The sequence below is a fragment of the Linepithema humile genome, chromosome 6, assembly GCF_040581485.1.
Source record: "Linepithema humile isolate Giens D197 chromosome 6, Lhum_UNIL_v1.0, whole genome shotgun sequence".
Lineage (NCBI taxonomy): Eukaryota > Metazoa > Arthropoda > Insecta > Hymenoptera > Formicidae > Linepithema > Linepithema humile.
The window spans coordinates 22,354,170-22,368,448 of NC_090133.1; the positions used below are offsets into that span (position 1 = coordinate 22,354,170).

Genomic DNA, 14,279 nt, shown 5'->3' on the forward strand with positions numbered 1-14,279 from the left:
CTAGTTATTTAATTATTATTATTAAAACACTAAGGCTTCATAAAATTCAAAATTTATTGATATTTGTGTTAACTATATTCGCAATTCTGTACGCGTCTCTTCACAGCTACGCTACTTTATAGACATTTTATAGCGGCAAAATCACGTTACCATTTCACAATCAATCTCATACCACATTTTGCGCAGCCTCTTGATAATTGAGACTTAAAGCAAGAAACGAATCATTTGAAGTCGCATCACTCGCGAGCTCGTGCATTCAAACGGAATAACATAGTCGTGATTCCTGACGTGGTAAAGCGCGTCGACGTTTCGGGCTGCCGTCCGCTCATCAACATAAAATGCGGCTGCATACTTTAGCCGAGGTTCGTGCAGCGCTAACGCGAACGGAATTACGCGCGTCTTAACAACGTCTGCAGCCAGTCAATATAATGAATGAGGCATGGTGTTTCTCTTCAGGCGTGAATAAAAATGCCGAATCGCAATCGCCGACGATCGGCTCGACACGTAACGTACGTGTACAATCCGTGCATTCCGCGTAACCGCACTCCCGCGTCTATTTATAGTACACTATGGATTAAAGTATAGAAATAACTGGATGTCGATACGATGCTATTAATTTCCCGGACTCGCGTCCGCGTTCCGGCACGTCCTGCAGAATCCTCGTCGTTGCGCTCCTACGTTCGTGTTCCTTATCTCGTTGATGCATTGACTTGGCCCGTATTAGCATCCGCGACTTGCGTTTTAACCAAGTATGCGCAATAAACATTGAGTGTGCACAGGTATAACGTGCATCAGTGTCCCACTATTAGAGCTGACATTACCGTAAATGTCGTGAATCTTACTTTGTACAAATCTCTCGTGGTTGAAACATTAATAACAGCGGAGATATTAATTAAACGAAAGCTTTGCACACATAAAGAAAATATTAAGAATAAAAATAAATACTTTAGGAATAGGAAAAAATATTAACAGAGAAACAGGAATTTCCTCTATTTCTCTATTAATCTCTATTTAATCTCTATTCCTAATCTTTTCTCCTTTGTGCGCACGGTTTAACGATCCTGAGACAAGTAATAAATGTACGTGTGATTAATCAGTAATAAACAATTGCTCCTAATTAGTTAATTATTATTCGCCACGAGAGCGGAACGCTGCCGATAAATAAAGTGGCCGGTGTACACATGAAGCGATCCGCGACTTTCGTTAGAGATAAATCGCGAAATGGGAATTATGCGTGGAAAACGTGTTGCTCTTATCGGGCCACACGTCTCCAATGGTGTGCCACGACTTAATCGATCGCCCTGGAATGCCGCTACTGTCGCACACCGGAGGAGGCCGATTTATTACCCCGCGGGAGAGCACTGTATGGATTTCAGTTAGGGCGTAGAGGAGGTGAGAGGGAAGGTCTGGCATTCCAGACGCGCGCGCGTCCGCGTCCCTTTCGCCTGCGCCCATCGATGCCGAGGATGCTGGATTCTGGTATGCGACTCGCGTACGAATCGAGTCCTTTCTATGTGGAGCACGTTGCGCCGGCCATTTTTTCGTATAGGCATCTCGGCCTTCTTGGATCGCGTTATGGAAGAAGCTTTGTAACTCGGAACAATCACGCAATTTTAAGTCACGTTGCTTTCATATTTCATATTTAATCTTTTATAGTTAAAATAGTCATTTCTTTCATATTTTATATTTAATAAAATGAACGAATGCTAATGAAAAGGAGTAAATTCGAGTACTAGTTGTGTGCAAAGCTTAAACTACGCAAAAGCGGAGTTTTATCGATCCGGCTACTCGTATAATCCACTTCTTTTAATTTTATGGGTCAACGTATTTTCCTACAAAACACCTGTGAATTAAATAGACAACGGAGCACGCGTGACTTTCTTGCTAATGAGACGTCTTGTGCTGCACGCATGTCGTACGCAATGAGCATTAAGCGTATTGTGCTACCTGAACGTGCGCATTCGCAGGAAAGTCAGCGGTAACTGGAAAATCATGCGCGACTGCCGTAATATTTATGGAGCCGCTCGTCGTTATCGGGTCTCCGAGGAGAGATGGAACGTGGGAAATAAAGAGGTCGGATAAGCGGGCCGGCCGGCTATCTCGCCGCGACGTAGACGACAAACCAATTATGTGGCAGCGCGAAACCCGCATTACTGCACGCGCATACAGGCGCATACAAGACGCGCGTATTATGCGCGGTGGTGCGCCCCGGTCCGATCGGCGAATAGCGGAATGTTAACCAAGCTCGTTTTACACGAAGGCATTTCGCGCGCGAACCGGAAAGCTCGTCGGCGACCGCCACGGACGCTCGGCACGCACACGACCGGCCGTTTGATAAAAACTTTATAATCCTCGCGTGTCGTGATTCACCACAATTAACCGGATTCGACGTGGGTAATCAGCGACCACCGTTAACTAATTACGAAACACCATGGATTAATATTCCGACGTTATTTTACGCGCGCCGTTTCATTTCGATTCCAATTTCTTGCCGGCGCAGAATTAGCTACAAACAGATAACATATTAATGGCGCAGCTATATGCACACGCCCGATAGCAAGCGGATAAAAGAGAAAGCTCAAAACAACCGCGCTTCGAGCTACGGCATGATTTTTCGATATTTATGTTCGAGACCTTTCTCACGTGGATAAAGTCACGTAACGCGCGATTTAATAAGTTCCATTTTCGCGAAAGCCTTTTCGCGCCGTCTGGCACGTCGTAATAACGAGTTAAGCTCCTACGCCGTTGCGCGGATACGTTGCATTAGCATAAGCCCGGTATGCGAGATAGCCGAGTGTAGGCGTACATAGATACGAGAGCGCGCGGGGCATAAAAGGGAGCAATAAGATCGGAAAGAAACGGCGGAGGTGAAAAAAGACCGCAGGACACACCAACCAACCGATCGAAAAGAACGAGACCGAGGAGAGAATGCTGAGTCGGGAACGTTAAAGAAACGAGGGTGCACACGGGTGCACGACATTTACCCGATAAGATATGCGAACCTATTTCTGTGGATCGCACATTGACAATAGGCGCGGATTACGAGAGATAAAGGGATAAGGAAAATAACGCGCACAGAAATCGAGTCCTATCTGATATGTCCTGCTCACCGGTTCGCAGATAATCCTTAAAACGAAACGTCCATTTCTGAGATTTAAAAGTAATTTATAACACTGCCACAGTAAATAAACGGTTAAATGCGTGCTTATTTATTTTTGTAGATCATCGATTAAACTAATTAAATTAGTTTTATATCACATTCACGAAGAGTGAAAATAGTGGCGTTACATATAAATTACATACAATACAGAAAATAGTGGCGTTACATACAATAGTGGCGCGATAAAAACTATTAACATATAATTGTGATTGTAGATAAAATCTTCCGGCATTCGAGTTTATCTCGACTGAAATAGAGTGTTTCGATATCCACTTAGCATTTTCCCGTTGGTAAAAGCGCTGTTTTCACGCTGTTTTCACGGCACCACGGTGAGAGGAAAGGATAGAAAGAGACGCTTGCGATTAATAAGCTCATGTATCATTTTCGCGCATAAAATGTCACATTGGAATTCGATTGCGAACCAGGGTTGCACAGAATTATCGCCTCCCCCTCCCTTTCGTAAGAACTTGCTCTCGTAAAATATTGTCGCTTTCACTTTCACTTTCACAGATTACCTTATCTCTAATTAAACTCTTCGCTTATCTTGGTTCGCGTAAAACGTATCCAATCCTGACTACAGTTAAAACCGCCGGGTCGAATCAACCCTCGGGGGGCGATATAGGTAATTTGAGCATACATACCGAGGCAGGTGATCGAGTGGTCCGCTGGTGGTCGTAGAACGTTTCGCGCCCATGCCGCCCTCAAAACCTCGAGGGCGCAGGGCGGTCCGCTAACCATCAGCACGCCCGGCGACACGTGGCCTTTGTACCTGAGCTGCCGAGTCGCGTCCACCAGAGCCGCATTCCACCAGCATTTGGAATTCGCTTCCAAGAAGCTCTGCAATGTGCATATTAAGTTAATATGTAAAAATTAATTTAATTTATTAATTATATTTTCGCCTGAAGGAAGAAACCAAACAGCAAACGGGATAAAAATTCCGTTTCTTTTTTACTTTTCTAAAATATTAGTGTCTCTTCTGAAAAAGAGATTACTGATTTATTCTCTAATATCTTTTACAAGTTTCTCTACGTTCATGTATGAAATCAATAAGATTTATGACCGAAAGACATTCTCTGTGAGATCATATGACTGTATAATAATTTCGTGTCCTCTTTGTGTTTTGCTCCGCCAACAAAAAAGCCGTTACACGTCGCGCGATAGACGCGAGTCACTCCCCAAAATGTAGCAAGGTCGCTAAGTGTTTATCTCTCCGTGAAGCCGTATGGCGTTTCACCCTCGTCGTAACGCGGGGCGCAATACAGCTCCACCCTTATGGGGCTGCTTCCCAGAACTCCCGCAGATCTCGCGTCGCAGAATGAACCATGATGGGGTCGAGAACCCCGGTCCACGCTCATAAACGAACAGCCCCGCAGGACTTTCCTCTGACTGTCTTCGGTCCCCCTCTGTCCGGCTAAACCATAAAATTAGTGCGGAGTGCCGGAATCGATCGGTGCGAGCCGGTGGTGATTTATCACAGTCCTTGTTCAGACGGTCGGTGCGATCATTCTTCACAATTGTGCAAAGTGCACTGCTTTCGTAAAAGGAGTGCACTTTACACGATTGTCGAGATCGCATCTCGAAAATTTATCCTGCTTTATAATTTAATCAGTGAAATATTTATCCTCAATGTATTTAGAGATATATTAGCAAGAAAACCTAACTATATTTTATCAGCAAAAACTCGACTAAATCGTACAATAGACGCAATCGTTTGCTGGACTGTCGATTAGATTTCTTTGCTCGACGGAACAATGTAGTGTTATGCAAAGATACGCACGGCTGAAATCATCAGACTTTACAATAGCGCTGATTCGAGGCATTTCGCGACCGCGTTTTCGTTCCAAAAGAAGAAACTGAACGGCGAACAGAATAAAAATGCCGATGCACGAAATTTAATTTGAGCCCATGTAAAGAACACAATGCGCGCTGCGTACATAAGACGATTTTGCATCTAACGGCGGGGTAAGAGCGCAGGATCTCCGGACTTTCACCATCTGGAAGTCGCCATATAGCGGACCGTGGCGACGGCGGCGTAGTTACTGCCGAACGACGGAACCTCCGCTGCAAATTACACGTCCGTGATCGATCTGATCCGCCGCGAGAACGGCCAGCCTCGTTTTGTGCCTGTGCAACAGAGCACGGCGCAAACATCCACCCTTGCCAAGGCTGCATTTCGCATCGCGCACGTATATTTTTCGTCACGCGGACCTTTAGTCTCCATTTTGACTGTACACGAAATAATTCCGCAAATCTCTTACGCTTACAATAATATTTTGTACCGCGGTATCGTGAAATTTAATGAGCAACGATTTTCGTCTCAAGGCGATCCGCGTCTGAATCGCTTGTAACGATGTTACTTAACGTCCCGAAACGCGCGCTTTCGATTACAATCGAATTCTTTTATATCGAGACGTTACGATCTCATGCAGCGAACAACTCGTCTTTTGCAACCGCCCCGCGATTACGACACCGACGCTGATTTTCGATGCTCCGGTGCGACGAAGGAGAAATTATGTATAATAAAGATGCAGGCGCGGACGGGGGGAGGGGGGCCGGTTTATTAATTCGTGAGACGCAGACGGTGATTTTCAGCAGGTGAAACTTTTCGGTTACGTCAAGCCGTGCTTCCTCGAGAGTCAGCACGCGGCAGCTCCACGTGGGAGCTGCTCTCGGGTGTCGAATCAGCCGAGCGGACACGATCGATTTCACGAGATCGTACCTTCTACCGGTCTCTTTCTACCGGCGCGAGATCGAAACACCTTCTACAATCGAATTACTCCTGACGCTTCGTTTTTTCCGCCCGGTTGAACACGATAAACGGAGAAAAGCGCCACTTTCGCAATTTTAAGAAAATTCCGTCTGTCTCTTAAACGTTTCTTTCGTAACCGGTCAACCTTTACGAAAACACTCTAAAACGGGAAGCGCTCTAATTGCGGCGAAAATTACACCGATAATTTCTGTTCTACCATTCGTACTATTTAAAAATGTTGAAGCAAAATTTTGTTTTCAGATAAATCTATATAACATTGACAACATTGAAGTAATTGAACAATTAGTTACAATAGCGAAATTTTGTGACGTCCAATGCATTAGCAAATGATTTCGTTGCAGTAGCAAAATTCTTTTTTCCGCGTACACGTATTATTTCTTACCGACGTAAATTTAAGAGATTGGCGAAAAGGCGGATACTTAAAAATATCGAATTGCGTCGCAAAATGCGTCACTCGGGACGAGCAACAAGATATGCTGATAAGGTAGACGCTCTTATTGTCCATGCGAGGAATCTCTAACCGTGAGAGTGCGACAGTTCTGAGTTAACCATAATTAACGCTGAACCAGCTACCATATCTCCTGTATTCAGCCCAGCGGCACGCCAACTAACTGTGCGAAAAAGAGGGCTTTGATACGGGGATCGCTAAATTGGCGTTACGGTATTGCGACGTTCGTCACGTCTCATGAAGTAATATTATCTCTGTCCCCGAGAATAATGCTCTATGAATTCTTATTTAATCTACAGGAAATAGCGAGCGTTTGTAAATGAGTATTATATAAGAGCTATGTGTTTGAAACAGTTATAAAGATGTAAAATTAAGTAATGAAAGTTACCGTAAGTTTTCCGACTCGGCGATGCGACAGTCCTGAACGCATTGAATAAATTCAACGACATCCTGAAAATCCCTACGATTATCTCATGTATATTCCCGACCTCGTGTCCCCCAACTGCCCGAAAGATTATAAGCTACAGATATCGATTCCCCTCGAGGAAAGTAGCAAAACGCGATTGTCGAGGGGAATATTCGGGAAACGATTGCCCATAGATCGCGATGAAGAAAAGATAGCATAAGATGAGATTGGAAACCATATTGGATAGATTTTCGGCCTTCGCATTTATGGTAATGTCGGAAAATGGGAAAGGATTTAGCAATAGAAATAGTTTATTTTTTACTCCGTCTTACATTTCCGAGGCGATTAAAAACAGCGTATATTCTTCTGTGAAAAAGAGGGGAGAGAAATAAATTGTAGAAAGATGCAAAACAGACCTACTGTTAATCGGCGACGCGGTTCTCGGCGCACGTAGCGTACATATTGCGATTTCCGTGCCGACAATGAACTTGTGGCGATACAGCCTATAGGGTGTTGTACGGTCGTTGCCTGCCCGTTAATTATTATGCAATATGCCGCGCGCTCTCGCGCCGCGCGTATAATGCTTATCCTTTTAAAGCCCTAACTTGACGCCGCGCGCAGACGTGAGCGGTTAACGGAGTCGAGCGAAACACACCAGAAACTTATTGCCAGCGCCGTTCGCTCTGCGATATCTTGCGCCACATTGATCTCCGCTTTATCGATTTACTCAAATTCTGACACTGGTAGCGTATTCATTTCTTAATATTTATTTACAACCGAAGATACTTTTCATTTGCACATCGTGGCGCAGCGCTGATGGCTCTGAGAAGCAATTAAGATAAGTGTAATATTTCTTTAGCAAGATGCTACGTTTCGAAGAAAAGCTGTCTAAGACGCTGAGCCCCTGAAGGTCGTTTGGTAATTGCAAAATTGATCTATTTATTAGCCATTACTGGACGACAGCCGTCAAGGCGTTCGCCTGCGTCGTCTCAAATTTTAATCAACAATCCCCCATACGCGGCCTGCAAGCATAAATCACGATAACATAATTTATATGCTAATATCGCAAGTGCAGCGTGCGCTCTCGCACTGAGCAGGAGACGCCAAGGATCTCTCTCTAACTGGGTGTAGTTATATATCCAGCCACCGACGCATAGGCGTCGACCCTTATGCATCAATAGTGAGATACTTTGCAAAAGAAATTGGCAAGAATTTTTTTCCAATTAAACCAAAGGCATAATCTATTAATTAAAGCGTATTGTTAGAAGAAAAAGGCTATTAAAACATTATTTCTTTTTTGTGTCGTAAAAAAATTCATATAAAAATTCACAGCAAGACAAAAATATGTTATTCAAAATCTGTAAAAAATGCGACAAGCTGATATTAAGTAGAATTGATGTACAATCTTTAACAGATACTTATGACATCTAATATTCATTCTGTAAACGAAAGATAAGCCTTGGCGTTCTATACCTGAAACGTTAACCTGAAACTCGCGGGCGAGAATATGAGAAAAAAAAGATAGACTCCCTCTTTTGCAAGCATTTTTTTGCAATTAAATTGGCAAACAAATGGACGATTGCGCGTGAGCCACTTCGAGGCGAATGGACATCCCGCAGATAAACGAGTTCTCGCACGGCAGATAAAAATCGAGCCGACTCTCGATATATGTTGCGCGGCGTTGATTTACGAAGTCGACAACGACGAGACGAAGACGAGGAGGAGGAGAGGAGGAGGAGAACGACGGACGACAACGACGAGGATGACCGATCCTGTTTTCTACACAGAAGAAACGACACACCGACTGGAAAAAACATCGATAAACGAGAGAACTCAAGAAAGAAAGGTAGCTGAACCTTAGCCGAACCCTCGAACGATGCGCACTTGACTTTATTGTTCTGTTCGAAGTGCCGCGCACTAGTTACGTTCTGGGTGCCGTTGCCTGGTCCCTGCCGAGCGGTTATTACGCTCCGGCGATATTTGCGATGGATCGTAACCGAGCGAAGCCCCGCCTAGATCTATTTTTTTCAATTTAAATTAGTTCCTCTGAGACGCTCGCGATAGACACAGCTGTCTGAAATGACTCCAAAATGTTCAAAAGATTTTATCGATTAACGTAAATTATTCTAATACTCGAACAAGTTGAAAACATTTACAGTTTTACATTACTTACGTAACTTAAATACCTTTCATTACGCACTCCATAACCTGCGATAATCGATCGCGGATATTTTTGTAATCAAAAATCGATCCGCGAACATAATGTAAATGAGCGAGTAACAAATGAGTGGTGTACAGACTGCGGTTACAGCGGCAGTCGAATTGCTCGACATAAATTACCGGTACTTTTTGCGGCTCGTCGCGGCGGCGCGCTCGTGGCGGAAATCGCCACGCGGATGGAAAGTGTCCGCCGTATCGTTGACTGCTCGACCATCCCCGAGGCAATGCGCGATCGGTGTATCGTAATAACAGTGATTTAAAAACGTCACAACGAGCGGCGACGGCCGGCGAGAGTCGTCGAGGAAGCGTAAAGTGCCTTCTCTCGAATACAGACTGCGCACCTGAAAGGCCTCGATAAATCTTGTAAACAACATTGGATCAAAAGCCGTATCGAACAATGCCCTATCATTTAGTAACCTGAGATTGCTCTGATAACAGGTCCGCATTGTCGTCCCTCCGTCATTGTCGCTTTTCTATCGCGAGAAGAGACGAAATGAAATTCCATGACTGCTGAAAGTAACTTTTCACCATTTAGAGTGACTATTTCCAGCGTCGATTAACTTCAACTGATGATTAAAACTTGTCGACAGGATTGTTAACAGGAGAAAAAGAAATTCTTTACTTTTTTCCTCTTTGATAACAATATTTCATGCATGTAGGCAATTTTATCGAGAATTTTAAGCAGCCAATTAAAGTTAATCGACGCTGAAAATGCTCACTCTTAATTTGCATAACGCAAAATTCTATTTTGCAACAGATTTTGTTCTGCTCATTGTTGTCTTATTAGCAAAATTGAAAAAGAAACGAACGCAAAATTTCATCTAATACGTCTCTTTGGACAAGATTAACCGATCGAATACAAAGTTCGAGTACAACGTTCTAAACAACGTGTACCGCGATATCGATGCGATCTGCACTGTACACGGCGTTGCTTTTATGACGATCGCTCCGTTGAAAAGCGATCGTATCTTCGTCGATCGATTATTATCCGCAGACATCGATGAAGCGGTCGGTGTATAGCGCGAAATCACGCGGAACTACAGTACCAAGAGAAACATATATAGAACAGTTACTGCAGTAACGTCTAATTGACTTAACAATTATAGAGTGTGTCGATCTAATTCATTCTGCGACCTCGAGATCGTATCTCCTTTCGTACAAACGATTTCCGGCTTTTATATACGGTATTCTACGTTCTTCATACAGTATTTCCTACATGGTTTACTTCAGTCAGAACTTTGTCCTGAAAAACAATATCAAAATTCTCTCAATTTTGTCAATTGAGATAATGTTTAAGCTTTAAATTTATTATGATAGATCGAAAATGTTAACACAAACGCTGCTTTCGCGATACATTTTTGGATACTTCAGGAATGGATCACCGCATAAGAGCCCAAAAAAGTGCTTTTCTTGCACATTCAATGATTCAGCCTTGTTTTGTCATTAATTCCAGAAGTGAGAGAATTCCTCGCGCTCGTTGACTTTTCCGCAAGGGTGCTTCCTTGCCGAGTACGTACTCGTTGAAAAGTGAGAGCACTTCGTTATTGCAAACAGTCACGTTCCAATTTAATTTCTTCACCAACACTTTTCCTACTTCTCAATTATATCCGAAGACATAAGAATTAATATTTCGAAAGTATCCTTCAGATACATTTATAATTTATTGTTACATTTTAATATTAATCTTTTTTATCTTACGATAGATACGTATCTCATAATAATAAGCCTGTATCCATTTATTTTACTTTCACGGCGGTACGTCATGAAGCACTGACGATTCATCGGCAGAAGGATGAATACAATTTTCTAAACCAGTCGTTAAACCGCTGTTGAATATTTAGTGGTTACGCGTTACGCATTGAAGACGTTAAGTTCGAAATGAGTTGGATTACGACGCGCACGGCGCCGCCGTTCCGCCGCCGTTTATTTCATCTGCAGATAGGGATTCTGGACATAAAATGAGAAATTTACTGTCAAAGGGCCGGATGACGTCGGCGCAGCATCAGCCGCGAGAACGAGCTTCCGCTCTTTAACCTGCCGCTTCTCGATTATGCTTACTTTCGCGAAATTGCTCGTAATTCACATTGTCTCATTGCGGCGTAACGGTGCGGGCAATCAACGTTCGCTTTACCGTAGAGGACCCGCACAGTCTGCAAGATGAAAGAACAAAGCGGAAGGCACGAAGAGACGCGGTAGACGATGTTTCGGTGTGGACAGACATCGCGACGCCGCGCGCACTCGCTCCGACATTCATTTCCGCAGAACTTTTCCGACGCCAGCAATCCTCGGAGCAAAAAAGGCGCATAATGCTATTTGCGAAAATACTGTGAGCGCAAACGCGTATTGTTTGTCGACGGAAGACGACGAAGAAACGTAAACTCGTGATTACACGCGACAGAGAGATATCTACGATGTAAACAGAGAGTGGCATGAAACTTACTTGAAACAGATTGTAGCCCTTATCGTACATCCACATTTCATCGGCCGGATGTTCCTTTGAACTTTCCCGTTGGCCGGCGTTTGCGACGTGAGGAGGCGGGCCTCTGGTCAACTGAATCGCCAGGGACCTCTGCAGCAGCAGGAGGCATCGGGAGGGCCCGGGGCCTCCCGGGCCCGTTCCTTCTCCTAAGATCGAGGCCATTGCGAGCACTCGCCGCTAACGTCGATAATACGGCGGTGGCATCACAAAGTCTGCAACAGAAAAAAAAGCAATTTTTCGTCAAATAAACAGTCACGCAATTGGGACTAAATTATTAAACTTCACGGATAGAGATGCGTTATTAGAAATCGGGAGAAGTCGTTATAAATTATATAATAAATATTGTAATAATTAAATAATATATTCCTCCTCATTAATATTATATACACTTCTCCTTAACTCTATCTCGCAGATTTTATGTGCGAATCGAAGAAAGTAAGAAATAAATAATTAAACTAATTGCTCGCCAAAAAGCATTAAGGGTTACACAAGAGACGCTGGCAGTGACTTCTTCCGTAAAATTACGTAAAAAGGTGCCAGGACGATTTTATACGTTACATAACCGAAAACTGTAGATACGCTCGATAACGGAGGACTGCGAATGACCTGCAATTTTACGCAACGGAGACCTCCACCTCTCCTCTGCCGTCTTACATCCAATTATTCTTATCGCCGTACCATGGAGAGAGATTAAGCGGCTGCGAGTTCATCGCACTATTATACGAGTTCACGAAAGTTACAGAACGACGTGAGAGACTTCGCGAAACCTGTACTCGCGTGTGTCAGTGACGCATACAGCTGGTTTTATTGAGCGTGCATTGCAGGAAATTCTGCTCGCAGGATGCACTCGAAAAGTTTTAAGATCAGTGGTTCTCGATTCATAGCGGATTTTTATTGAGTTCCGCTGAAGTCTTTGCCAAATACAAATTATGCATATTATCAGAAAATTAATTCCTTACTTCAGAAAATCGATTTTCTCGACTGAAATTACATTTTATATATTATCAATGTATATCACATATCTCTTTGATGCATTATATATTTATGAAGATTTGTTTTAAAAGTAGAATCAAATTACAATTTTCCAAAAATGTTGTAATATTTCCCAATGTAATTTTCCTAAAAACCCTTGTACTAAGAGATATATAAAAATTGTTAGTAATAGTTGGGAGATCTTGCGAACGTTCGTCTTCATCTCTTAAAAGCTAGAAGGCAACATCACGTATCCGTATATTGTATCAATGCCTTTCATCTCGCACGCCTAATTGATTTAGCCGCCCATGGCCAGACCGAAGGGTGGAGCACCCTTATTCGTGAAAATCCACATAAAACCGTGAGAGAAAGCGTCGAGTAATAAGAAAAAGGGATCGTCATTGCCCTGAGCTGTCGCAGCTCTTCCTTGGAGTCGAGCCAGGGACCCAAGATTGCTTCATCGATTCGGCGATCCATGTAGGTACATGAATTTGATCTGACCTTAATTGCCAAACAGCACCGTGCGGCCAAATATACCGCAAAATAAAAAAAACATATAACAAATGAACTTCGCAGTCTCTTAAATCGAACTTAACTATTTGAAGCATAAAACGGCATACGCCCGTTTTTTCGAAGCTGTGCACAACTTACCAAATTTTCTTTTAAAAAATACACCAAAATTATCTTGCTTTATTAAGATCAGGAAAAAAATTATTATCTCAAAGCTCAGTAAATGAGCTAATAGGTATTATTTCGCGTTTCACCTACTTACTTCGCAACAACGGACGAACGTAAAGCCATTTTGTTGGAGAGTCCCGCACAGTTAATCGAAACAAAAGTTCATTTCCCAACATCGATAGATGCCTGATAACGCGGATAAGATACTTTGTGATGCGTAACGATCGTACGGAACACGCCGGTGTACCGCAATCATTGCATTATTTTTAATCGGAAGATAATTAGATAGTTAGTGGTGTACACTCTCTCGTGTGTACGTGTAATAGGCGACATTGAATAACTCCCGGTGAAATAGCGACCTCTCTCACGCGATCGCGTCGCGCTGATGATATCCCGCGGGCGCATATTGGGAAAAAAGCGATACGCGCGGATGGAGGAGAATAAGATTTAATAGGATCTAATCTCTCCCGTGTTTGTCCGCGTTGTCTGCCGTGCCATCCGCTCTTTGAACGCGCGACTGTCTCGCGCACTTTTATCCGCCGGTATATCTCGGAGTATCTCATTCTCACCGATACAATGGGGTAATTTTCTCAACGCGTACTTGGCAAATAGTTTATCCTATCCGCTTAACCGGAGAGGAAAGACCGGTGCGAAGAAAATCAATTCAAAAACGAGACGGAATTCTAGAGAGAAAGAGACGAGAAAGGATCCACCTCGCGGATGCCTCGCGAGCCATTGAGTCTTTCTTCGCGCTCGCGAAGTTCGATTTCACCTTGTACCAGTTCGCCGAGCGGAAGGTGTTCGACCGTGTCGCATCGCGGAAAAAGGACTTCCTGTCGCATGACTCACCGCCGCGCGCCGACGTCGTCGGATCGCGGACGACTCTCATTAATGTCCCGCCAATTGCGAGCCGTGCTGCGACGCGCCGATGCACGCCGATGCATCCCTGAACCTGAACCCCGGCCGCCGCGAATCGAATCGCGTGGGACCGAAGCGACGCGAGCGACGACATTAATTAGCGCTCTTGCGCGTTAATTTTCCTCGCCGGGCTTTTCCCGGCGCGTCTTTTGCCGTCTCGAAAGTGGAATGTCTCTTCTTTGATTCTCCGCGACGCTGCGAGTCACGAGCGACCCGGATTCCCCCGAT

General features: G+C 43.9%; 2 protein-coding genes across 3 annotated transcripts in view; one reads left to right on the plus strand and one right to left on the minus strand.

Annotated features, from left to right (window-relative positions):
- ko (Stork-head domain-containing protein knockout) overlaps positions 1 to 14,279 on the minus strand; it is a 71,055-nt gene that overhangs the window by 24,419 nt on the left and 32,357 nt on the right. For both annotated transcript variants that reach the window (XM_012366304.2, XM_012366305.2), the window contains exons 2-3: positions 11,445 to 11,695; positions 3,802 to 3,997 (exon numbers count right to left, since the gene is read on the minus strand). In XM_012366304.2, coding sequence (XP_012221727.1) covers positions 3,802 to 3,997; positions 11,445 to 11,645 — 397 coding nt within the window. In that variant the 5' untranslated portion in view covers positions 11,646 to 11,695. The remainder of the gene's footprint in view (positions 1 to 3,801; positions 3,998 to 11,444; positions 11,696 to 14,279) is intronic.
- LOC105671827 (dystrotelin-like) overlaps positions 1 to 14,279 on the plus strand; it is a 77,473-nt gene that overhangs the window by 7,687 nt on the left and 55,507 nt on the right. The gene's annotated exons all lie outside the window — the stretch shown is intronic.